Below are 25,418 nucleotides of genomic sequence, written 5' to 3'. Positions count from 1 at the left end.
AACGGTGTTGAATATGCAGAGCAAGAAAACATGTACAATTTTATCTCCGAGCATGAGCAAATTATTCGTAGGTCACATGTTTAGATGCTACGAGCTATAGATGATTGTATGTTTTAGTTAGATTGTGCTAATTTACGTGTGATATTATCTGTGTTTAGATAAGTACCGGTCTTGGTCATTAGAATCTGTGAGCATCTCCAATGTGTACAACTACTATTATATTTTTTTTTAATATATATTTTTATTGTAGAAATGATTTTATTCCAATGTCAGATTATATATTCAGACGAAAATATAGAAATACTGTTTTCGTCACTATTTTAAAAATATATATATTTATTGTAAAAATGATTTTGTTCCAATGTCAGATTATATATTCAGACGAAAAATATAGAAATACTGTTTTCGTCTCTATATTTAAATACGAAAATAACATTTTTTATATATTTATATTTTTTAAAAAAATAGAAAGTTTCTATTATAAAAATATATACTAAACAAATTCACTTATATATATAATTTTTTTTTTATTTAAAAACATATAGATAAAAATAAAGTTGGATTAGAGATGCACGGAATAGTTGACATAAATTCTGATTATGAGAAATCTTGTAACTCGGTTGATTAAATTAGGTGAGGGGATGAACACTTCAGCTGGATTCGCTTTTGCATCTCATGCCATTAGTGAGGAGGAGAAGTGAAGTTTCGTAAACTCTTTTCAATCTAAGGTCAGGTCATCTGGATCAAACGTTTCTCAACTAATGTATTTAATCAAAAATAATAATGTTTTAATATGAGTTTCTTATAAGTTTAGAGATTCATGTCAAATCTATCTAGTTGATAGATCCCCAATAACGATGGTCTAACGATTTTGTTTTGTCAATCATGAAATTGTTTCAAAATGTCCGTATCTATTTCTCTTTATTTTCTCGCATAATATTGTTTCGAATTTTTCTTTTCTTACAGCAAATATTTGGAATTCTTTTTACATTGTCGGGGTTAATCATTAGCATGCAAGAGACATTAGTTTTTAACCTCCAAAATTTAACTGATTAATATGTATAGATATTTTAATCTCCAAATTAATTAAAAAACTTATTTTTATAGATCATTTGGTTCAATCCTCTAAATATTAATCACAGAAGATTATAGCATATTTTTGTAGCCACGTATCATCATTAAGATGATCCTTAGAATCCTTAGAAAAATTAATTGTTTCATATAAATATATATAATATTTTTTTATTAAAATAACTATCAAATTAATTAGTAGTGTACAAAAGAATATTTTTAATTATTTTCTTAAATAAAAACTACAAAATTACCTAATAATGAATACTACATCTATTTCATATTAACATGACAATTAATGATAATGAATACCCCATCTATTTCATATTAAGTATCATTTTATATTTGTGCACACATATTAAGAAAATATTTAATGCTTCATATTTTCTGTATAAAAATATCATTACCCATACATCTAACCATATTTCAACCAATAGAAAAATAAACTGAAAAATAAAGTTAATAAATTATGCATTGAAATGCTAAAACGACACTTATTTTACAACAAAATGTTTTCTCTACAACAACACTTAATATGAAACGGAGGGAATAACAAATATTTGATAAAAAAATTTGTATTCTCTCTCTTTTTTGTTTAATTTTATATTATTAAAAAAAATGAAAAAGAATCACATTAAGCATATAATAAAAATATATAATTTTTCATATATGTTATATTTTGAATTTTTTTTAAATGACTATAAATTACTTAAAATGGTAAAAGTCCCACATTGAAAATTTGTGATCAATGGTTTAACTTTCTTTTTTGTTCAATCAAGATACAAATGATCCTAAATCGTTTGAATATGAAGTCTCATTAATAAACATTCATATTATATTTTTATTAATATCTTTTAAACTAAATTATGTACTATAAAAAATATGTTAATTTCATTTTTCTAATGAAAATTATTGAGATCTCAATATTTTAATTTTCAAATTTGTATTGAAAAATCTCACATTAAAGTTTGTGATTAACAGTTTAAATTTTTGTTACATCAAATATATAAATGTTAATAAAATCATATGAGTAGAAAGTGTCAATAAAAAAATATTTTTACTAAAATATACTATATATATCGATGTCAATATCACTAAAATTTAATTATATACTATATAAAGTAAATAAAATGATTGTTTTGATTTATTTACCAAAAACATGATTGTAAATAAACAAAATGTATTGGTTTTGATTTGTGTGCTTACTCTGAGGTATATACTTTAACGTATACAAGTCCCCTAAATATTAATTATAGAGCATTATAACATGTCTTTGTAGCCACATTTCACCACTAGGATAATTCATAAAATCCTTAGAACAATAAGTTAGTCCACATAAATATATATTAAATGTTTTATTAAACTAACTATCAAATTGATTAGTGGTGTACACAAGAATATTCTCAATTATTTTCTTAAATAAGAACTATGGAATTAATTAATATGATTAACATATATATATGTCAATTAATAATTATGAATAATACATATTTGATAACACTTTTTGTACCCTCTCTTTTTTTAAATTTTTTTATATTATTAAAAAATTAAACAATTGCATTAAGCATATAATAAAAAATTTACATTGTTTCTCATATGTTATATTCTGAATTTTTTTTAAATGACTATAAACTACTAAAAAATGGTAAAAGTTCCACATTGAAAATTTTGTGATTAATGGTTTAACAATTTTTTTTTCAAACAAGATACAAATGATCATAAATCGTACGAATATGAAGTCTCATTAATAAATATTTATATTATATATATATATCATTTAAATTAAGTTATATACTATATAAAAATATATTAAATTCGAAAATTTTACTGAAAAATTATTGAGATTTTAATATTAAATTTTGAAATTTGCATTGAATAATATCACAGTAAAAGTTTTGTGATTAACGGTTTAAAATTTGTTTTTACAGAAAATATACAAATGTTAATAAAATTATATGAGTAGGAAATGATAATAATAAATATTTATATTAAAATATACTATATATATCTATGTCAATATCACTAAAGTTTAATTATATACCATATAATGTAAATAAAATGAATATTGTTTTAATTTATTTACCAAAAACATAATTTTTAATTAAACAAACGGTATTGGTTTTGATTTATGTGTTTACTCAAATGTATATACTTTTATGTATAGAAATTATTTTTTTAATAGGTGGTTTTAATATGTTATTTAATCCTGACAATCCTAGAAATACATTTTTTCAAATCGCAGTGATTTTAATATTGGAAGTACTATATATATATATTATTATTTCATTCAGATAAAATAATTTAGTCTTGGTTTTTATTCCTAAAAGTCTTTTAATGATATGTCATGACAAGTTTCCAATCACCACTTTTTGAGTTTGTTCTAAGAATGAGAGATTTGATCATTCGTCTAATATTTGTTTCTACTTAATACCCTATCTAGCTATTATAATTGGAAGATTGAGAGATTTGAACTATTTATAACAAGTTTTCTGATTTATCATTTAAAAAATCAAACATTTCTTAGTTTATACATAGTTTACATATAATAGAATGGTAAATTATTATATTTTTTTACTGGTATATTTTGAAGTAACTAAATCTCAAAAGCTTAGGTTAACAAAATAAGTAATATTTTGTTGTTCTAGAATTAAATGATTTTCAGACCGAACTATGAATATATACTAGACAAACATTTATATTCCAAGTATGCACTTATATTCTATAACAGCTTGATTTATTAGATTTGAATACTAAAATGTGAATAGAGTTTGCCGGTGATTTTCTTAAAAAAATTGATTCTTAGATATGTATATGGAGTGAAACTAATTTTTACAGATCTCCATCTTTTTAAATTGACACTTATGTAATTCATTGAATTCACAAAAAAGGTTAAAAAAAAAAATTCATATCAGTGAAATAGAAATGAGAAGAAAAGCATATATTTATAGGGGTAGAAAATGAAATTACTTGTGCAGAGTCAATAGTAAACAAATCGAGAGCAGAAGACCTAATCATCTTTGGTCATTTTATAATCGATGTTGCCTATCTGGTTTTTGTGATTTTTTTCAGCTGCAAAACTTAATTTCCTTTTGTGCATATGAAGTCTTAAAAAATGAACTGTAATACATTAACTCTTCAACAACGATGATACATTTAAGAGACCAACACTTGTATTCGTCATTTTACAATCGATGAAGATTTTAGTGTTGGAAAATGTTAAAACCATTTAATAAATAAACTCTAGTATAAAAAACTCACCCGCGCATGCGCGGGGTTTATCATCTAGTTATTTTTTAAATATGTGATTTCTAATATGTTATTTGATCCTGACAATCCCAGAAATATACTTCTTCAAATTGAACTGATTTTTAATATTGGAAGCACTATATATATTATTTTATTCAGATTAAATAATTTAGTTTTGATTTTTATTCTTAAAAACCTTTTAATTAAATATCATGACAAGTATCCTATCACCTCTATTTGAGTTTATTCAAAGAATGAGAGATTTGATTATTCGTCTAATATTTTTTCTCCCTAATATCCTATCTAGCTATTAACATTGTAAGAATGAGATATTTGAACTATTTATTATAAATTTTCTGGCTTATCAATTGATAAATCAAACAGTTCTTAGTTTATACATAGTTTACATATACTAGAATGGTAAAGTATAATATATTTTTTTATCGGTAAACTGTTAAGTAAATAAACTTGAATAGGTTAATAAAATAAGTAATTTTTTTGTTGTTTTAGAATTAGATGATTTTTACACCGAATTGACGAATATATACTAGGCATACATTTATATTTCGAGTATGCACTTACATTATATAACAGCTTGATATATTAGATTTGAACACTAACCTATGAATAGAATTTGCCGATGATTTTTTTCAAAAATTTGATTATTAGATATGTATCTGGAGTGAAACTAATTTTTACAGATGTCCATCTTTTTAAATTGACACTTATATAATTCACCGAAAAAAGATAAAAATAAACAAAACTCATATCAGTGAAATAGAACGAGAACAAAAGCACATTTTTATAGAGGTAAAAAATGAAATCACTTATGGAGAGTCAATAGTAAACAAATTGAGAGCAGAAAACCTAATCACTTTCGTCATTTTATAATCGATGTTGCCTATCTAGTCTTGGTGATTTGTGTCAGCCGTAATACTTAATTTTATTTTGTGCATATAAAGTATTAAAAATAATTAAAATGAATTGTAATACGTTAACTCTTTAATAGGGCTGTTCAATATGGTAAAACCAAACCGTACCGAACCGAACCGAACCGAAATAAATAGTATGGTTTGGTTTTGGTATATACCATATAAACCGAATGGATATAATTTTATAAAAACCGTAGGATTTGGATATGGTTTGGTATATAACCGATTAAACCGAATAAACCGAACAAAACCGATTAAAAGTAGAAACATGTAAATATATATTTATTTTATAACAATACATGAAAATCTATTTGTTACATAAGTTAAATTTGTGTTAATAACTATTACCATAATTTTATAGTAATAAAAAACCATAATTTGTAAAATACTTGAAATATAATTAAATAACAATACATCGCAATTCAGACATCTTATTTTCTAAGTCTTTTTTTGATCTTTTTGATTTATTTTAGTCTTCACTAAATTAATATGAAGATTATAAATTTGATGGACAATAATTAATGGAAAATTTTCAATTGAAAACACATGACTTTAATGAACACTAAATATGAAAGAATGGAAAAACTTTTATTTCATGTTTCTATTTTGTTTCATATTTTTATTTTCAAAATTTTAAGATTTGATTTTAGTTATAAATTTGATTATTTTATTTTATGGTAGAAGCATTTTTACTTTTTTGTTCATTTATTTGAACATGTAATATATTTTTAATAAATTACTGTGTTGACAATATGACTCTAAAATTCATATAATATGATCTCAAACAAAATAATTATGTTTTTTGGTATAAAACCGAATAAACCGAAAACCGATGGTATATAAACCGAACCGAACCGAACTAAATATGGATTTATAATGGTAGTTATATTTTACTAACCGAAATACCGAAAACCAAAAAAAACCGAACCGAAACCGAACCGATATCCGGATTGAACACCCCTACTCTTTAACAATGATGATACATTTAAGAGACCATTATATTTAACATTTAATGAGTATAATATGATAATATTTTATTACGTTTACGTACTAAGACGTTACCAAGCCTTCCATAAACTCCTTTTTAAGAATTGAAACCCTCCGTCAACGCCTCGCATTTAGGGCTAGACACTAAAATCGGAACCAATTATCACGGACCGGGACTGACTCAAAATAGTCATAGATCGGTCACAATATTAGTAAAATGACACAATTGCTACTAAAACTCGAGTTTAATAGTCCCTATGTATCAAAATAAGTTGGTTTTAAGATTTTTGTACATCGATTAAGGAATTATTCCCTCCGTTCCTTAATGATAAACTTTTTAGAAAAAAAGTTTATTTCACAAAGATGTATTTTTGTGTTTTCTATGAAAAAATTGTAAATTTTAAGAAAATTAATTGACTTTATTGAATTACTATTGGTTAAAAGTTATTGAAAATTACAGAAAAAGATTCACTTATTATGGTAGTTTAATGTATTTTCTTAAGATGTGTTAAAATACTAAAAAATCTATCTTTGTGGAACGGAAAGAGTACAAGATTTTGTGGGAACCGAAATTCGCACTGTCGATTTCCGTTTAAGTAAGGAAACTAAGAAAACCCTAGTTTCCCAGAGGACCCGATATCTGTTAATTACCACACGTCAAGCAATCAGAACACGAGAATAAAACCGATAAAAATAAGAAATCGAAAAGAGAGCAAAATAGATCTTATTCCGAATCTGCGTATGAGCGTTACAACAAGGTATAAGCCTGGGCTCGAGAGCTGTCGGCGAGATTCCTAGTTCTAGCAACCCTAAGACGGCTAAACCTAATTGAGTCGCAGCTCGAAATAACAAAAACGGAAAGTTGCCTAAATCGCTCTAAGTGCTAAGTTTGCTCTGAAAAAGTTCTCTCCTCTGCTCCTCGCCTAGGACTCCTTATATACTAGCTCCAAGGTCGGTTTACGCTTTTACTCTTCTGCCCTTAAGCCGTCATAGCATAAAAATGGAGATATTCCATTTTTCCCGATCTTCACAATTATCTTCAAAACTTCCGTATTTATCCGCGGAAACTTGACATTTATCCTTCCTCGTGGGCCAAGCGCGAACCATGCTGTGGTTCACGGGCTTTTGGTTAAGAAAAATCGTAGGATGGGCCTCGAGTCGTGTTTTAGGTCCCTTTGGGCCGTCTTCCGACTCGACACGTTTACTACGAGTTTTCCGCGGTTTCTAATCCGCGAAGTTTGATCGATGAATTAGAATAGCGGGAAACATGGACTGAGCTTGCTACGGTCTTCGGGAGATAGCATTCGAAGGTTTGACGAGAATGCAAGGACTGGTGTCGTATCGATGTTCGGAAAGGTTCAATCGCTACACAGCGACCGAACTTTGGCTCGAGCCCGGTCGCTATGTAGCGACCGAGCTTCGGCTTGAGCTCGGTCGCTACGTAGCGACCGAGCGGGACGATCGCTCGGTCGCTACGTAGCGACCGAGCTTTGGCTCGAGCTCGGTCGCTACGTAGCGACCGAGCGGGACGATCGCTCGGTCGCTACGTAGCGACCGAGCTTTGGCTCGAGCTCGGTCGCTACGTAGCGACCGAGCGGGACGTTCGCTCGGTCGCTACGTAGCGACCGAGCTTTGGCTCGAGCTCAGTCGCTACGTAGCGACCGAGCGGGACGATCGCTCGGTCGCTACATAGCGACCGAGCTTGGCTGAGCTCGGTCGAAACGTAGCGACCGAGCGGGACGATCGCTACGTAGCGACCGAGCGGGACGATCGCTACGTAGCGTCCGAGCGGGACGATCGCTCGGTCGCTACGTAGCGACCGAGCTTTGGCTCGAGCTCGGTCGCTACGTAGCGACCGAGCGGGACGATCGTTCGGTTTGAATCCCAAAGAATACTTCTTCGTAAAAATAACCTCGTATAGGTTATTTTTACGAAAATTACATCCCTTCTTTTACTAACTCTTTCGGAAATACGATCTCTGAGAATTTTTGGGTGGTAATTACGTCGTAACCGTTTTTGACCCCAACAGTTAGCCCCCCAGCCCGTTAGGATCATGCATGGCGGGATCCTAGCGTGCGGTTAGGCATGTTTGGCAAGTTAGGCGTGATGGATGGAATTAATATGCGAAAGTCCGAGCTTGAATAGTAAATCCTCATGTCTTATAAGAAGAGAGGTAACTTGTTCCATAATTTTTTCACTTTCTTGTTTTTCTCTAAGATCTTTAAAAAAAAACTTTATATCTTTCTCTCTACCCTTTTCCTCTATTCTCTTAAGAGAAGTGTAAAGATGTCGAGCAAGAAAAAGATTGCGAAAAAGGGTCTTCGTCCGCGAGTCCTTACGAAGAGCTCGTCGTTCCGAAGATGGAGTTCATGCCTCACTCGGTGCATCATGCCGAGAACGAGGCATGGTGGGTTGCTCATTATGGCTCATTGATCCCACCCAAGGAGAAGCCATTCCCGGTCCTGGTCCATCGTGGAGTCGAGGAAGAGGACGCAAGCAGGACTACTGACGAGTTTCTCGCGACGATGCGGTCGTTCTACCACATCCCGGATGTTGTGGAGTTCCGGGTTCCCTGCCGCGGGGAATGTGCTAACAACCACCCGGAGGGTTACTTTACTTGTTATGAGGCGTTCATAGTGCGTTGTCGCCTCTGGTTCCCCATACCTGAAATTCTCGTCCGAGTGTTGGACCGCTTCGAAGTCGCAATAAGTCAGTTGACACCCCTTGCCATTCAGCACCTTATTGGGATCTTGATCCTAAGCTATGAGCATGGCCTTTCCCTTTCCGTCGATCATTATGAAGCGCTTTTGAGGCTTCAACTTGTCAAGGATACGGATAAGCATAGGTTTGTCCCTCGGAAATTTATGTCGGTGGTTAAGAAGTTCATTTCGAACTTCAACTTGTGGAAGAAGTTCTTTTTCTTTGTTCGTTTGGACGCTGCGTCCGTCGAAGAGAGTTGCATTCCACTGTTCCGGAGGTTGCCGAACAATCGTCCCTTCATCAATCCTCTTGCTCCGTTCCCTGAGGACATTATCGCGGTGAGGGATCTTCTCAGGAATGGTCCCTTCTTCTGGACTTCTTTCACGCCGAGAAGGGTTCGGAAGGCACTGAAATTTGTGCAACCTGGTCCAGCTTTGGACGCGGATACGGGAAGCGACTCCGAACCCGACGACCAGAATCCCGTCGAAGCTCCGACAGCTGCGCCGGAGTCGAGCTCTTGGAAGGGAAAAGATGTCGATCTTGGCGACATAGAGTTTTCGATGGACGACTCTATGCTTCCAGGATGGGATCCGAACCTTGCTTACGGCGACGGAAGCGGTTCGAGCGAGGCCCCCATTCCGGACTTCGATGATTTCTTTGCTGGGCTGCCATCGGGTTTCGATGCTCCTCCTCCTACGAAAGAATCGGCGAGGCCGAGAGTCGTTGCGGAAGGATCTCGCATCATCAATGGGGTTAGTTTTTTTTTGGGAATTTTTTAGTGATTATCCTATGTATGGATTTGTAACACGCCCATCGATTTTGCAGGGCCTGAGCTTGCTGGGCTCGGCCATCGAGGCGGGTCATAGAGAAGCCATGGTCTACCGCTTCAAGGCGGAGAAAGCGGAGCGGGATCTCGCTCGCGTGCAAGGCGAGATGCTGGAGCGAGAGGCACAGCTTACTCGTGATCATGCGCGGGCTGTTCGTAGAGCGGAGAGGAAAGGCAAAAGAGAAATCGTCGAGGTGATGAAGACTCGCGCATCTCAGTTCCAGGTTGAGTACGGGAACCTTAAGAATGCCTTTACCTCGGTGGGCGACTTTCGCGAGTGCCGTGGTTCGGTCGGAAGTCTTTGGAGGACGCAAGCCGACGACTATGTGTTTGAAGAGGAAATGAGCTTGATGAAGAGTGGGATGAGTGACCGTGCCCACGCTGAGGCGCTTATCCCTCCGATCGACGAGAGGATTCAAGGGTTCTGGGATTCCATCCCGGTTTCTCCTGATACCGAGGAGGTCCCGATCGATTTTCACGATGGTGGCGAGGAAGTGGATCGTCCTGCGGATGCGTTTGGTGCTTCGTTGTCCGGGGACTTTGACTTTGGATTTCGTTTAGGCCAAGATGGCCGTATTTGTATTTCCGGGACTGGCCGTTGGTGGCTTTGAATCCCTTGCCGCTTTACGCGGTTTATTTATATGATAAATGTTTTGTTTCGAGTTTTTCTGAGTAGGGTTGAAGTAAATACGAGTTGTCGTCTCGTATGTAGTTCTAATTAGATGTTCAATCTGTTGGTTCGTTCGTGATTTTCGTAAAAATTTATCAGTCTTTACGATTTTCGAGAACATTGAGATACGAACGGAGAGGCATGGTTTATGATCTCGTATCTTTTAGATATCATGCCTTGAGATGTTTGAGACCAGAGCGTTGGGTTTAGGGAAAGACCTAGGTTTACTTTCGGTTAAGGTTTGTGCGGTGACTAGCCGGCTATCGTTTTTCCTGTTACGATTTCTTCCTGACTCGCACCGGTTTAAAGTCCGCGATATGTTCTCGGCTTATATGACTTGTATGGTACGAATCGAGCATCTTCTCAGAATCAACTGGAAGTGCTAAACAAAAATTTCGGATTTTTGTTGTAGCGCGCTTTTGTCCTTGTGCTGGACGTTTTTAAAGATCAAGAGAGTGATCGGATTGCGTTTGTTTAAGACGGCTGGCGTGTTCGTCGGGGCCAATCGACGAACGGGGTGTAAAGTTTTTGGTGGTCGCGTTCGGACAATTTGTTTAGCATTGTCCTCGAATTTTAACTTTTTGCGACGTCTCGCAGTTATTTTCGAGGATTATGCGTGTATTTTTGCGTGTTTGAAAGGTGATAATCTTTACGATTTTTGGGCCGGATGAGGCCGCAGACGAGCGTAAACTGAAGCGTAAGCGTTTTCGATAAAAAGACAGTGTATATTGTAAAAATTTTTATGTTTCTAAAAACTCGATTACAATAATGGCGATTGTGGGAGTATACGAGTATACGCACCCACTCCCCCCCCCTTTTTAGAGAGGGGGATAGCTGAACTCGTCTTTTGACAAGCTGCCTACGTACCCCTTTCGAGGATCAAGCCATCTCGTAGTTCTGTTTCATGCCGCGAGTGTTCTTACTCGGCGGTTGGTGTCGCGATGTCCGCCTTGACCGTGTCGATCGTGGCTGGGTCGACGCTATTTTCCGGATGTTCCGGTTGAGTTGTCGCGTGGGCTTCGGATTTATGTCGAGCTTCGACGTCCGATGCGTTTGCGTTGACAGACGATTTTACTTCGTCCTTGTGCGGGGCGCTTTTGGCCGAAGATCGATCTATCTTCGCGCGTTTGCCGTTTGCAGAAGCCGTGATTTGCCTTAACTTATGCTCCGCGAGGAAGCATAGTCGCGACTGTTTTTGGCATCCCCAGATGGCCGCGACTCCGCTCGGCGTTGGGAACTTGAGACCCAGGTGGTAAGTTGACGGAACTGCCTGCATGGCGTTGAGCCATGGGGTTCCCATGATCACGTTGTAGATAGCGGGATGGTCGACTACCGCGAATTCGACGATTTTCGTGATCTCCTTGGCCATGACTGGCAATTGGATTGATCCGAGAGTCATCGACACTTCGCCTGAAAAACCCGTGAGTGGTTTTGGCGTCGGAATTACCTCTCCGAGTTCGATACTCATCCGCTTGAGAGTGTCGCGGAAGATTACGTTGACCGTGCTTCCCGTATCGACGAGTACCCTTCCGACTTCTAAATCTCGTATGACGAGATCTATGACGAGCGGGTCGCAGTGAGGTTGGTCGATACCGCCGGCTTCTTCCTCCGTGAAGGTGATCGAGCAACTTTGGCCGTCTCGAGGAGGAGACCATGTAGGCCAATTTGCGCTTGATTCTGCCTTCCGTTGGTAAGCCTTGATGGCTGACACGGTATCGCCGCAGTATTGAGATCCTCCGATGATCATATTGACTCTGCGACGATTGTTATCGTTCCCTTTGTCATCCGGCCTCCTACCGCGTTTATCCCCAGGTTGGTTTCGTTGAGGAGATTTTTCGGCGGGCGGATTTCTGTCCGTCTTTGGAGGCCGATCAGAATCGAGGATGAGATCCTTGACGCTAGTTACTTCCGAAAGCTCTCCAGCGAGCAGCTTCGCGGCCAGTCTTGCTCCTAAGACTTTGCAATTAGTCGTGGAGTGTCCTCGGGATTGGTGGAACTCGCAGAAGGTGTTCTCGTCATACCCTTGATTGCGAGTCCATGTGTTGCCCGTGGTCCGGCCTTGATCCGAATTGATCGCATAGTTATGCGCTCCTTGGAGATCTTCCCCCTCGTGATGGACGTACTTGTCGTTACGAGAGTTCTTCTTTTTCCCCTTCGGATCTGCGTCTTTCGAGGATGGTCTTGCCGGCTTATGTTTTTGCGATAAGACTTTAGTTTCTTCCTCCACTATGATATAGTCCGTTGCTTTGTGGAGGGCGTCCTGGATCGTTCGCGGTTTGTCGAGAGTTATCCATTTTCTGAATTTCGACTTGTACCAGAGCGTCTTTCTCAGCGCGTCGATGGCCACTTTGTCGCTTATCCCGCTGACCCTGGACATTATCAGTTTGAACCGACTGATAAACTCGCGGAGGGGTTCGTCTTCCCTCTGGGAGAGACTCCAGAGATCAACATCGGAGGTTTCCCTGTCTATGAATACAGAGTACTGTTTGAGGAATTCCGATGCGAGCTGTCGAAAACTCCCGATGGTGTTGCGACGAAGGCGTGCGAACCATTCGAGCGCTGCTCCTTCAAGATTTTCGACGAACAGGCGGCAATAGCCGGCATCCTTTTCGCCGTCCTTCAGTCTTGCTCTTCCCATCGCGATGTGGAAAGCCTGAAGGTGCGCTTTCGGATCGGCCGTACCATCGTACTTCGGTACTTTGATCTTTCCCGGATCGGACACCCTCATGTCCGAAATGCGACTGGTAAAGGGGGTCTTTCGAGCTCCTTCCAGCAGTCGATCGATCTCGGGGGCAGCACTAGTAGCATGATGGATTTGAGACTTTACGGCTCTCACTTCTGCCGCAGTCTTGGTGATGTAGTCGCGAAGATCGCGGATATCCGATGTCTCGTCAGTGGATTTCCGAGCCTGTCGGCGCTTACTGCGAGTGAGCTCGGTTTGCCTTTCGGCCAGCTCCTCTTGTTCGTTCCAATAGGCGACTTCTTCTTCTTCCGTCATTGGTTTTTCGAACGGGGAGCCTTCCCGAGCGGATCGGCTTCTGGTCCTTCTTGGATGTCTGTCGACATCCTCGTCGGTGTCGTTGGAGACATCGCTAGGATCCAGGTCAATGTGTTCGGCTTCGTTATCCTCCGAGTCCTTTGCAGGGAGCGGAAGACTTTCAGAGTTCCCCTTCTCGATGGGAGACTTCTCGCTGGGGTTTTGACCGGAAGGTCGTTCCCGCGCGACTCCTGCTCTATCGAGTGGGGTGGCGAAATCGAGCCTCTTCCCGCGGATTTTGGTGGTTCCGCGGGGACGGATAGCTTGGGTCCTTGCCGTTAAGGTTTCAACCTGTTTGGTCAAGGTATTCACGAGCTTATCCTGTTCTTCCGACCTTTTTTCATAGGTGGCGAACATCTTTTTAAACTCCTCGAGAGTCGCGGCGTTGGCTTGCGCGTTGGCCGCAGATACGTCCGCTACCGGAGTGTGGAGATCGGTGCCGCTGCCTCCGTTAAGGGGAGTTTGCACGTTATCCGCGTCGTTGGTTGACATGTCTGACTGTGTGTGGCTTTTGCGGGTTAGATTGATCCGTAAGGCCCCCTCCTTCTAGCGCCAAACTGTGGGAACCGAAATTCGCACTGTCGATTTCCGTTTAAATAAGGAAACTAAGAAAACCCTAGTTTCCCAGAGGACCCGGATATCTGTTAATTACCACACGTCAAGCAATCAGAACACGAGAATAACAACGATAAAAATAAGAAATCGAAAAGAGAGCAAAGTAGATCTTATTCCGAATCTGCGTATGAGCGTTACAACAAGGTATAAGCCTGGGCTCGAGAGCTGTCGGCGAGATTCCTAGTTCTAGCAACCCTAAGACGGCTAAACCTAATTGAGTCGCAGCTCGAAATAACAAAAACGGAAAGTTGCCTAAATCGCTCTAAGTGCTAAGTTTGCTCTGAAAAAGTTCTCTCCTCTGCTCCTCGCCTAGGACTCCTTATATACTAGCTCCAAGGTCGGTTTACGCTTTTACTCTTCTGCCCTTAAGCCGTCATAGCATAAAAATGGAGATATTCCATTTTTCCCGATCTTCACAATTATCTTCAAAACTTCCGTATTTATCCGCGGAAACTTGACATTTATCCTTCCTCGTGGGCCAAGCGCGAACCATGCTGTGGTTCACGGGCTTTTGGTTAAGAAAAATCGTAGGATGGGCCTCGAGTCGTGTTTTAGGTCCCTTTGGGCCGTCTTCCGACTCGACACGTTTACTACGAGTTTTCCGCGGTTTCTAATCCGCGAAGTTTGATCGATGAATTAGAATAGCGGGAAACATGGACTGAGCTTGCTACGGTCTTCGGGAGATAGCATTCGAAGGTTTGACGAGAATGCAAGGACTGGTGTCGTATCGATGTTCGGAAAGGTTCAATCGCTACACAGCGACCGAACTTTGGCTCGAGCCCGGTCGCTATGTAGCGACCGAGCGAAACGAGTGCTCGGTCGCTACGTAGCGACCGAGCGGGACGATCGCTCGGTCGCTACGTAGCGACCGAGCTTTGGCTCGAGCTCGATCGCTACGTAGTGACCGAGCGGGACGATCGCTCGGTCGCTACTTAGCGACCGAGCTTGGCTGAGCTCGGTCGCTACGTAGCGACCGAGCGGGACGATCGCTCGGTCGCTACGTAGCGACCGAGCTTTGGCTCGAGCTCGGTCGCTACGTAGCGACCGAGCGGGACGATCGCTCGGTTGCTAGCTCGGTCGCTACGTAGCGACCGAGCGGGACGATCACTCGGTCGCTACGTAGCGACCGAGCTTTGTCCCGAGCTCGGTCGCTACGTAGCGACCGAGCGGGACGATCGTTCGGTTTGAATCCCAAAGAATACTTCTTCGTAAAAATAACCTCGTATAGGTTATTTTTACGAAAATTACATCCCTTCTTTTACTAACTCTTTCGGAAATACGATCTCTGAGGATTTTCGGGTGGTAATTCCGTCGTAACCGTTTTTGACCCCAACAGATTTCATTCAATTTTTTCGTTTGTATAAAAACAATAATAAGTACAGATAAGGCAGAAGTCGCATAGTTGGACTTCCCGATATCTCAACGGAGCAGGAAAATTGGTCTTGTTGAAGTCCATTCTATCCGCCATGCCCATTTATGCCATGACTTGCTTCCAACTACCCAAATCTTTCTGTAAGCAGATCCAAACTGTCCTCACCAGATTTTGGTGGGATGATAAACCCGACCATCGGAAAATGTCTTGGGTATCTTGGAGCACACTTACCTTACCAAAGAGTGCAGGGGGCTTAGGATGCAGAGAGATTGAAAAATTCAACGAAGCTCTACTTGCAAAATTGGCTTGGAGGATACTCAAATACCCAGATTCTCTCTTGTCTCAAGTACTAACAGGGAAGTATTGTCACTCTAGCTCCTTCCTAACGGCTACAAGCCCACGGTCTGCTTCGCATGGTTGGAGGGGAGTGCTGGCAGGAAGAGAGGTCCTCTCTAAAGGCTTAGGATGGATAGTAGGCAATGGAAGGAGGATCAATGTTTGGTCTGACCCCTGGCTCTCAACGAAACATCCCTTGTGCCCTATGGGACCTCCAACGGACTCAAACAAAGATCTCAAAGTCTCTGATCTTCTGGAGACGAGCACAATGGAGTGGAATCTATCTGCCGTCAGACTGCACTTGCCTCAGTATGAGGAGGCTATTAAGAAACTGATCCCGAGTGAGTTCCACATGGAGGATGAACTGGTGTGGTTACCTACTAGTAATGGAACTTACTCAACCAAGACCGGGTATGCCCTATGGAGATTAAACCGTGACCAGGAACAAATGGACTTCAACTGGAACTTATGTATTTGGCAAATCAAGGCTTCACCGAAACTGAAACATTTCCTTTGGAAGATCAAAAGTAAAGCTCTACCTGTGGGGGCAAACCTAGTAAGAAGAGGCGTTGAAGTAGAAGGGAGATGCAAGAGATGTGGCCTTATGGAAACAGAACGGCATGTGCTCCTGCAGTGCCCGTTTGCGAGTCGTGTTTGGGACTTAGTTCCTGCTCTTTATAAACCGGACCCTACAGCCGTCACTTCTCCAGAGATCCTATTGCAAGCTTGTCGACGAATGATTAATCTACCACCATCAGGTCTTAATGAAACAGCCCTATACCCATGGATTCTTTGGTACCTGTGGATTGCTCGAAACAGACTTGTATTTGAGAACCGGGAGGGGTCTGAGCAGGAATTGGTGACTCTAGCGTTGAAAGAAGCAAGGATTTGGCAGTCAGCACAAAGAGAGAAAGGGAAGCAGCAGACGCCACAGAAAGGACGTCAGGCACCACCTACTTGCCATCGTGGTATGGAGACTCAGTGTTTTGTAGATGCAGCATGGAATGCTGGCACCAGTGGCGGAGGATTTGGTTGCATCTTTAAAGACACCACCAGTAGGACTCTCCAACAATGTTCATCAAACCGCAGCAATGTCAGCTCTGCCTTGGTTGCAGAAGCACTAGGGGTTAAACCTGGCCTGAAGGCAGCAAGGCTATTGGGCTTGCGCAAACTGGCTATTCGGTCAGATTCCAAGTCCCTTATTAAGGTCATCAATACTAATGAGAAGATCGTGGAAGCCCAAGGAGTTCTATTTGATATTTATCAACTATGTACCTCTTTCACTTCTGTTTCTTTTGATTTTATTTCCCGAGACTTCAATGAGGATGCAGATGCTTTAGCTAAGGCCGCACTGCAGAACCTCTCAAACTCTGTTTAAGTTTTCAATTTAAGAAAGGAAGGTTTGTTCAAAAAAAAAAAGTACAGATAATTCAACCAATTAAAAATCATACTACATAATACAAATAGTCAAAAACATAAAACTGCATTTACTTTCTATTGGAAACTTGAAAACATCACTTAAAATATGAAACAATTTTTTTCTTTTTAAACACACTTATAGTGATATGGAGGAAGTACGTGAATAAGTAACCATGTTACCGCTAGATCACTTCAACTTACATTCAGACTCTTGAAAATTAAAATACAGGATTCCTATATTAAACAATTATAAAATTGACACTGATGCAATTCGAATTTGGGTTGAATAGGCAACCACCACATTATCATTGTACCATTTCAACTTGCATGTGAACTCTTTCATACCTTAAAAACTCTTTCATCCTTTACTATATATATGCTACAAATATTAAATGGTTATGCGGCACTGAAATGGAATCGATTGTATCTGAACCAAAGTACAATCGGTACTATATAGGTATAAAATTCATTTACATGAACATGAGAGATCCGAATCCGTTGGGATCCTACCGGGAATCAATCCGAATACATGTATGCTCAACCCTACTCACATTCACACTCACAATTATTTTGTTCATTAGTTACTCCTCCTTTAAGTATACCGTTTTTCAACGTCAGCGTATTGTCGAATACAGTACATGGATGCCTCAATAACTGTGGTCTCTGACCATTTATTCCCCAAATATCAAATGTCTTCAAGACATCTGTATAACTTATGTCATCTGGATAAATGCTTAAAAACTTTATGTCAACTTAAATAAATAAAACTTTATGAATGTATATGATTTGATGTCCTTGTTATGTTCCGTACATCCTCTTCTGTCAAATTAGGAAGTCTTTAAGACAGCTGCTCTTTCATAAATCGTCATTGTCAAGTGAGGTCAACTTGGTTTATGTAACTTGCTTTTGTAATTATATTGTATGGCGTAAGAAAGGGCAGATAGGCTTTCATTCATTGATTATTTGATTAAGAAAGCTTGCCACTTGCGAAAATAACTATGAATTGACTTTTTGTACAAAATAGTTAATCTCCTAAATAATAAGAAAATAACAGGGTAACAACGAGCATTATTCTATAACTTTTATGTGGCTCGAAAAATATTGTTTATATAGGTCATCTTTTAAATATGCACATTTTTGCCTTTTAGTCAACTTTATTTTAAATAGGTTAGAAAATAATTAATCATCTCATTGAATTTTTCCCTATCAACTTCGAGTCGTTATTTGAACTACAGAATTCTATTTCATCATTTTTAAGAGTTTAGGCTAAAAATAAATAAATAAACTATCCAAGTCTATAAAGTTGACTATAATAAAAGCCCCATATATGGATTACTGGCCCATTAGGGTAATCAAGAGACAAAGGTAAGCAATACAAAAACGACCTCGCTTTGTTCCATGTCAACTTGTCAAGCACCGTCTTGAAACGACACCAGTTCAAGGATGGTTAACGATGGTGGGTTAACTTACCTCGCTTTGTTCCATGTCAACTTGTCAAGCACCGTCTTGAAACGACACCAGTTCAAGGATGGTTAACGATGGTGGGTTAACTTTAGGGAACCGCTGAACAAGGAAGAGACTTCCGATGTCGTTGTGGCTCAGATGAAATGAAATAATATTTAAAAAAAAAAGGACAGATCGGCGACGAGCCGTGTCTTCCATGACTCAGCATCTTATCAACTCTCTCTCATATGTTTCTTCCATTACTATTGAATTATTCCGTGAAATTTGGGAATCAAAGATAAGATAAGGTATGGGCTCACATTTTTATAAACTTTTTCCTCCTATTTTTATTTAATTGTTTTCACCTTTTGTACAGTGACTTCGGCTTGTTTATGAGTTTTTTTTTCTGTAATCGTCCATATATTCTCTGTCAGGCAGCAAAAGTAAAAATCACTTTCAGGATTTTGTTTTGTCTTTTTATAACTTTTTTTAATAATAAAAACGCGTTCATAACAAAATAGTTTAAAAAGGTATTAAATTGTCGGTATTTAAAATGTGTGTTAAAAATAAAGTAATTACGAAACCAACATTGAGCTGTTCGATTCATATAATTTATTTATATATATAATCGCGTGTGCCCCTTCTCTGAATCTCAGACATTCATCAACCTTCGTTGCAGCTTCTCCTTGTTCCATCGATTAATCAAAAGGTATGTCTTTTTTGCTTTTTTTTCTTTATTTTTCCTCTTTTAATTTTTAATTTAGGGTTCTTCCTTGTCGATAGAGCAATAGATCGGATGTTTCTGAGTATGTAAATTGGATCAGACACATTTGGTGAACAAAGATCTATACATTTAGCCGACACCAACCTTCTGTGTTTTGGTTCTTTGTCTTAATGTTTAAATCTTGTTCAAAACAGTAAGAAGAAATTATTATCATCATGTTGGAGAAAGAGTTTTTCACCGAGTATGGTGAAGCAAGCCAATATCAGATCCAAGAAGTTGTCGGAAAAGGAAGCTACGGAGTTGTTGCTTCTGCTGAATGTCCACACACTGGTGGCAAAGTAGCCATCAAGAAGATGACTAATGTCTTTGAACACGTCTCGGATGCGATTCGGATACTCAGGGAGATCAAGCTTCTGAGGCTTCTGAAACATCCGGACATCGTGGAGATCAAACATATAATGCTGCCTCCTTGTCGGAAGGAGTTCAAAGATATATATGTAGTGTTTGAGTTGATGGAGTCAGATCTTCACCATGTCTTAAAGGTAAATGATGACCTCACTCCTCAGCATCATCAATTCTTCTTGTACCAACTTCTTCGTGGCTTAAAATTCATGCACTCAGGTAAGGTTTCTTGGTCCCCTTTATAGCTCTTGTGATTTGTGTCCATCACGGTGTTCTTATCATCTCTTGGCTCCTTGTTTGTTTGTGTGTGTAGCTCATGTTTTCCATAGAGATCTGAAGCCTAAGAACATCCTCGCCAATGCTGATTGCAAAATCAAGATTTGTGATTTAGGACTTGCTCGTGTCTCCTTCACTGATTCCCCTTCTGCCGTTTTCTGGACTGTATGTATCTCTCTCCATCACTCTTACAGTTCCCAAATTTGCTAAGTTATTGTAATATGCAGAGAGTTGTGGTTGTTCTGTAACAGAGAGGTACGTGCTGACTTCAAATGCATTAAGTTATGGTTCTAAAAATTGGTCTAGGTGGTCATATCCATTTTCTTAAAATTCGGTTTATGCTATTTAAATCGGTTTAAACCATTCTAAATCATTTTAAATTGATCTACATTAGTTTAAATCTGTTAAATTAAGTAATAATGTTACTGTTAGTACAAGTTCACAAGTTCACAAATTTGTCTAATTTCTTTTGTTTTGTATATTTAATTTTGATAATTCATCTAAATAATTTTATAATTAAATTCAAAAACTAAAATATCGTGTATAATTGTAAATATATTCATCAATAAGTCGTCAGCCGCTAATCCTCTACAAAAAAGCTTAGTTACTGCTTGTACTTCTGCTAAGTAACCAATTCTTGTAATGTTCTTTTGCAAGGACTACGTTGCTACAAGATGGTACCGTGCTCCAGAGCTCTGTGGTTCCTTCTACTCCAACGTAAATTCTAGTTTCCTTTCTATCTTAGGCCTCATGCGTTAAGATGTGTGAGCTTACGGAGTTGTTATGTTTGTGCAGTACACACCAGCGATTGACATGTGGAGCGTTGGCTGCATATTTGCAGAGATGCTAACCGGAAAGCCCTTGTTCCCTGGCAAAAACGTTGTGCATCAGCTAGAACTCGTCACGGATCTGCTTGGAACTCCCTCGCCAGTGACTCTCTCCAGGGTTTGTTTTGTCTTTATATTTCCTGGAAGCTAAATCGCAATACAGAGGCTTCTCTCACCAGAATAAACTTGCTATCTTTTTATTGAGATGCAAGTTTCTTAAAGTTTTGTGTGTCATGAGGCTCTCTGTTTATGATGGAAAATGTAGATTCGGAATGAGAAGGCTAGAAAGTATTTGAGTAACATGAGGAGAAAGGAACCTGTTCCTTTCACCCATAAGTTCCCAAATATCGATCCTGTGGCGCTGAAGTTGCTTCAGCGTTTAGTTGCTTTTGATCCAAAGGACCGTCCCTCTGCTGAAGAGGTTAGAGTAACAAAACTGAAACTCAGCTTCATGTTCATGATTCTTGATGCTTTTGTTTTGCTTCCTTCTTTAGGCATTGGCTGATCCGTATTTTCAAGGATTGGCAAATGTGGACTATGAACCTTCGAGGCAACCTATCTCGAAGCTTGAGTTTGAGTTTGAAAGGAGGAAGTTGACTAGGGATGATGTGAGGGAGCTCATGTATAGAGAGGTAAGTAAAAGTCTCTCTAAGAAATGTCATTTGAGTTTCTAATGTCTTGAACTGATTTGTTTCTATTTTTGGATATAAAATAGATTTTAGAGTACCATCCACAGATGTTGCAAGAGTATCTACAAGGAGAAGAGAACACCAACTCTCATTTTCTATATCCAAGCGGAGTTGATCAGTTCAAACAAGAGTTTGCCAGGCTCGAAGATCACAAGGAAAATGAAGAGGAACGTAACTCCCCACCAGTCCAGAGAAAGTACACTTCACTCCCCAGGTTAGTTAGTTACTACTTCTTGAGACAGAACCAGACATGAGGTTTAGCGGATCAGACTATAACCAGGTTCGGTGTTGTGTTGCAGAGAACGGGTGTGTTCATCAGAGGACGAAGGTGCTGATTCGGTTCACGCCCAACTGTCTTCGTCCTCAGTGGTGTTTACACCTCCACAGACTCCAAACAAGGAGACTGGGTTATCATCACAGAAGACAACACAAGCAGACAAAGCAGCAGCAGCAACTCCGGTAAAACGGTCTGCTTGTCTAGTGAGGAGTGATAGTATCTGTGCTTCCAGATGTATCGGCGTCTCCTCTGCAGTCTCTTAGTCAACAAACAACTAAAAAATGATTTTCAAGTTGTTTAGCAGCAAACCATTGATTGTTGTGCGTGTTGTATGAGTTTTCACTTGACCGTTCTCCCTCTCGCTCTCTTCTTCATTGATATTGCTCTGGTGTCATGTTGTGTGTAATGGTTTCTCTTGGAACTTGAATTCATAATATCTCATCCTTTTAGAACTATTTTATGCTTCTTTTTTTATACTCCTTCCATTTATAGAATTTTTAGTGTTTTTACACATATTAAAAAAACACATTAATTCATTATAATAAATATATTTTTTGTAATTTTTAATTTTAATAATTTTTAATCAATAGTAATTCATTAAAGTCAATTAATTTTTTAAAAACTTACATTTTTTTCTAGAAAATACAAAAAATCTATTTTTATGAAATGATTTTTTTAAACATATAACCTAGTGAAACTGAAAGAGTATATTGTATGAATTTCATAATTTTATGTATGTTATTAAAATATTATATTCATAACCTATTTAAGAGACTTTTAAGGGTTGTTATCTTCATAACCTCAGGTTTATTCATGCAAGAAATCTTGTGGCGGCAGTGACTATCCTTGCTGCAACCATGTGTCATGGCACCTGTTGTTTGTGTGTTCAATTTCTTAGGTTGCAGCTTTGGTAGAGTATAGTAATGCTGATGATGTATTTGTCTTAAGCAAGGGCTTGAATCTGCGTGTAAGAGGCTCCCTGCAATCACTCTTGAACATGGCAACCATTTCTCAATAGTATACAAGAGAAACGAAACATAGACCTGGTGACCCTTTTGTCCTTACCAGGTGGTTTGGTCCTTTGCTTCCCCTAAACTTTTGTTTATGCCTTGCTTGGGTTGGGGGATAGGTAGTATACCCAAATCAAATTCTAGTTGATATATCATATGGTCGGTTCAAGCATATAATTGGTATAAGTTTATTGTTGCGTGACTGCTGCAATTATATGGGGTATCTGTATTATTGAAAACCGTCTCATATAACTCTGATGATACTTCCAAAGCTGATCTCAATATGGCTCCTCATGTTCCCGCAATGCCAGCCACCCCAATTCCGAGATCACTTGCTTAGCCTTATATATGATGATATTTATCCGACTCAAGTACGTAGACTGTTTCCATTTTAGTTCATCAGGTAAAAATTCACATGTTCCATGTATTCAAACTGCCAGTAGCCTAAAACGTTTTTGGCGAAGTCATGGGATGGCTCTACTTGGCAAACATAGGCCTTCTTCTGCGTGATTTTCTTGGAAGAAATACTCTGGGCACTTACCCGAGTTCCCAGTCGCTGGGCTAGAGATTTGACGGCAAGAACTTCATTAGTGGAAGAAATAAGTTAAGTCTCTCAACAAATCAAAAATATTAATATCTCAATTTTGTAATTGTTTTTATTTATTTCCAAAAAGTTAGAACGTCATTAACGGCGAGAACACCAATTGATGATCTCAGAAAATATAACCAGTGTTAAAAAAAAAATAGAGATTATTAATAGCATGACATGTGTATCGTAATATTAGTAAAACCATTTATATTATGGCATGTGAAAGAGCTGCTCTTTTTTGTGTTCTCCCACCAAAAATTGTTCTCTTTTCTTTTTTTTTTCCGGTTATTTTTAATTTTCCTAATTTTAAGAGCCGTGGTGGGAGTTTATCAATACCAAAAGCATCCGCAGTGAGAAGTATGTTAACGAGCCTCTTAAGTAGAATAAAATATTGATATAAAAACAAAAAATAAAGAGAGAGAAAAGGTAATTATGATAGAGAGAAGCAAGAGACGCTTCATTGTAAAGAATCGTTTCCAAGAGTTTAAAGAAAACACAGTCCACTTGTCTAAGTTTTAGTGGACAAATAATATAAGAAAAATTCATTACAATTCATAATTAAATAATATTTTTAATTCTTGTAAGAGATCGAGTAGATTATGGTTATGAATGGGAGGTAGGAGAAATGAAAATCATTTACTGTTGCAGGAGAACTACACTTGAATCACCTATTCATCATTTTTTATTTTAAAAATTTATTTAGCAGGAAAACTGCAAGCAGTTCAGAATTTTTTGTCATTTTCTGAAAAAAAATAGATCTCCTACATGTAGTTCTGTCCACCACTATTTGGCGATGTTCTCCCACATTTTTTTTTCTTTTTTGACCAATAAATGGTTTTATTACCAATTATTAATCTATTTAATAATCTTTTATAATCTTTTATATTTAATACTAACCATATTTAAACTACAATATTATACATTTACATAATTAAAATTTACATATCATATAAAAAGAGAGATAAGTAGACAATGAGAATTTTTGTTAATGGAAAATAGAAATATTTGGTTAATTACTAATATTTTCATTTTTTAATTTTAAAAATTTAGTAACATAACTTTAGTGAAATATTTATTGTTATTTACATATTGTATTTGTATATTATGTATATTATTGTTATTTTTATTATTTAAATATATAATATATTTTTAAATTGCTTTTATCATTATAAACTGTAATTAATGATTTGAAAATCACACCAGAGCGGTGGAACGGTAGATCAAACTGGTCAGACTGTGACTCATTTTTTTGACTTGTTTCTGGTTGTGTTAAAAACCAGATTTGAGTTATACCGGTAAATCCAATCAAAAACTAGTCAAACATGCTAAAATCATGATCTGGCTCGATATTAAAAGCTGGTTTTTAATTAAGTTAAAAATTGTAATTTTATAAAAATCATAAAAATTTCATATGTTTTCTAATAACCATTTAAATAAATTGATTTTGTCATATTTTATATCATTTTATTTTATTTTGATATCATTTTAGATTCTAACAATGATAACATTGCATCAGAATAATTTTGTAGCTATACTTATATATAAAATTACTTAATTTAATATAAAATTTAAATTTAAAATCTGGTTGGACCAGTCCAACTTTTGATCTACTTGATCTGCCTTTCTCCCACATGCTAGAATTTAAATTTAAAATCTGGTTGGACCAGTCCACTGACGGATTATCCGTCACCTTATCCATACTATAAGTGGATAAGATTTACGAGGAGGTAAACTTTTTGAAATTTTAAATTTTATTATTATTCATTTAATTTAACTTTAACTTTTTAGTAATAATATTTTTTTTGTTTTTAAGGTTGTCTCTAAGAAAAAGGGACGTACGTTGGGGATTGGTTTCGTCAACGATGTTCCGAGAGCGACATCGTCTTATGGTCAGATACGGGAAGATGAAGTCACTCAGCTGCGTAATGAGTTGGACTTGACGCGAACTGCGTTCACTGCTCGTGTGGGTG

General features: G+C 37.7%; 1 protein-coding gene and 1 long non-coding RNA gene across 3 annotated transcripts; one reads left to right on the top strand and one right to left on the bottom strand.

The window, feature by feature from the left end:
• Positions 1 to 17,639: 17,639 nt before the first annotated feature.
• LOC117131677 lies at positions 17,640 to 18,913 on the bottom strand. Its single transcript, XR_004454849.1, has 2 exons — positions 18,682 to 18,913; positions 17,640 to 18,596 (listed from the first exon to the last, which is right to left on the bottom strand). It is a non-coding gene; the product is annotated as an uncharacterized LOC117131677 (long non-coding RNA).
• Positions 18,772 to 22,325, top strand: LOC103854074 (mitogen-activated protein kinase 17). 2 transcript variants are annotated; one of them, XM_033283777.1, is made up of 10 exons: positions 18,772 to 18,962; positions 19,311 to 19,363; positions 19,573 to 19,999; positions 20,094 to 20,221; positions 20,714 to 20,773; positions 20,852 to 21,001; positions 21,149 to 21,304; positions 21,378 to 21,515; positions 21,599 to 21,786; positions 21,872 to 22,325. In XM_033283777.1, the coding sequence occupies exons 3-10, from the start codon at positions 19,594 to 19,596 to the stop codon at positions 22,110 to 22,112; spliced, it is 1,467 nt and encodes a 488-aa protein (XP_033139668.1). In that variant the 5' UTR covers positions 18,772 to 18,962; positions 19,311 to 19,363; positions 19,573 to 19,593; the 3' UTR covers positions 22,113 to 22,325. The 2 variants fall into 2 exon arrangements, with proteins under 2 accessions (XP_033139668.1, XP_009129239.2); XM_009130991.3 differs by lacking the exon at positions 18,772 to 18,962 and having other exon boundaries at positions 19,126 to 19,363; positions 21,872 to 22,323.
• Positions 22,326 to 25,418: the final 3,093 nt, after the last annotated feature.

Source organism: Brassica rapa, chromosome A02, assembly GCF_000309985.2.
Source record: "Brassica rapa cultivar Chiifu-401-42 chromosome A02, CAAS_Brap_v3.01, whole genome shotgun sequence".
Taxonomy (NCBI): domain Eukaryota; kingdom Viridiplantae; phylum Streptophyta; class Magnoliopsida; order Brassicales; family Brassicaceae; genus Brassica; species Brassica rapa.
Note: the sequence above shows the minus strand (reverse complement) of the source record. Positions and strands in the feature narration are given on the sequence as shown.

Coding starts and splice junctions, on each gene's coding strand:
- LOC103854074 (XM_033283777.1), top strand. CDS start 19,594: ATGTTGGAGAAAGAGTTTTTCACCGAGTATGGTGAAGCAAGCCAATAT. Junction 20,000..20,093: donor CTTAAAATTCATGCACTCAG/GTAAGGTTTCTT, acceptor TTGTGTGTGTAG/CTCATGTTTTCCATAGAGAT. Junction 21,305..21,377: donor ACCGTCCCTCTGCTGAAGAG/GTTAGAGTAACA, acceptor TTCCTTCTTTAG/GCATTGGCTGATCCGTATTT.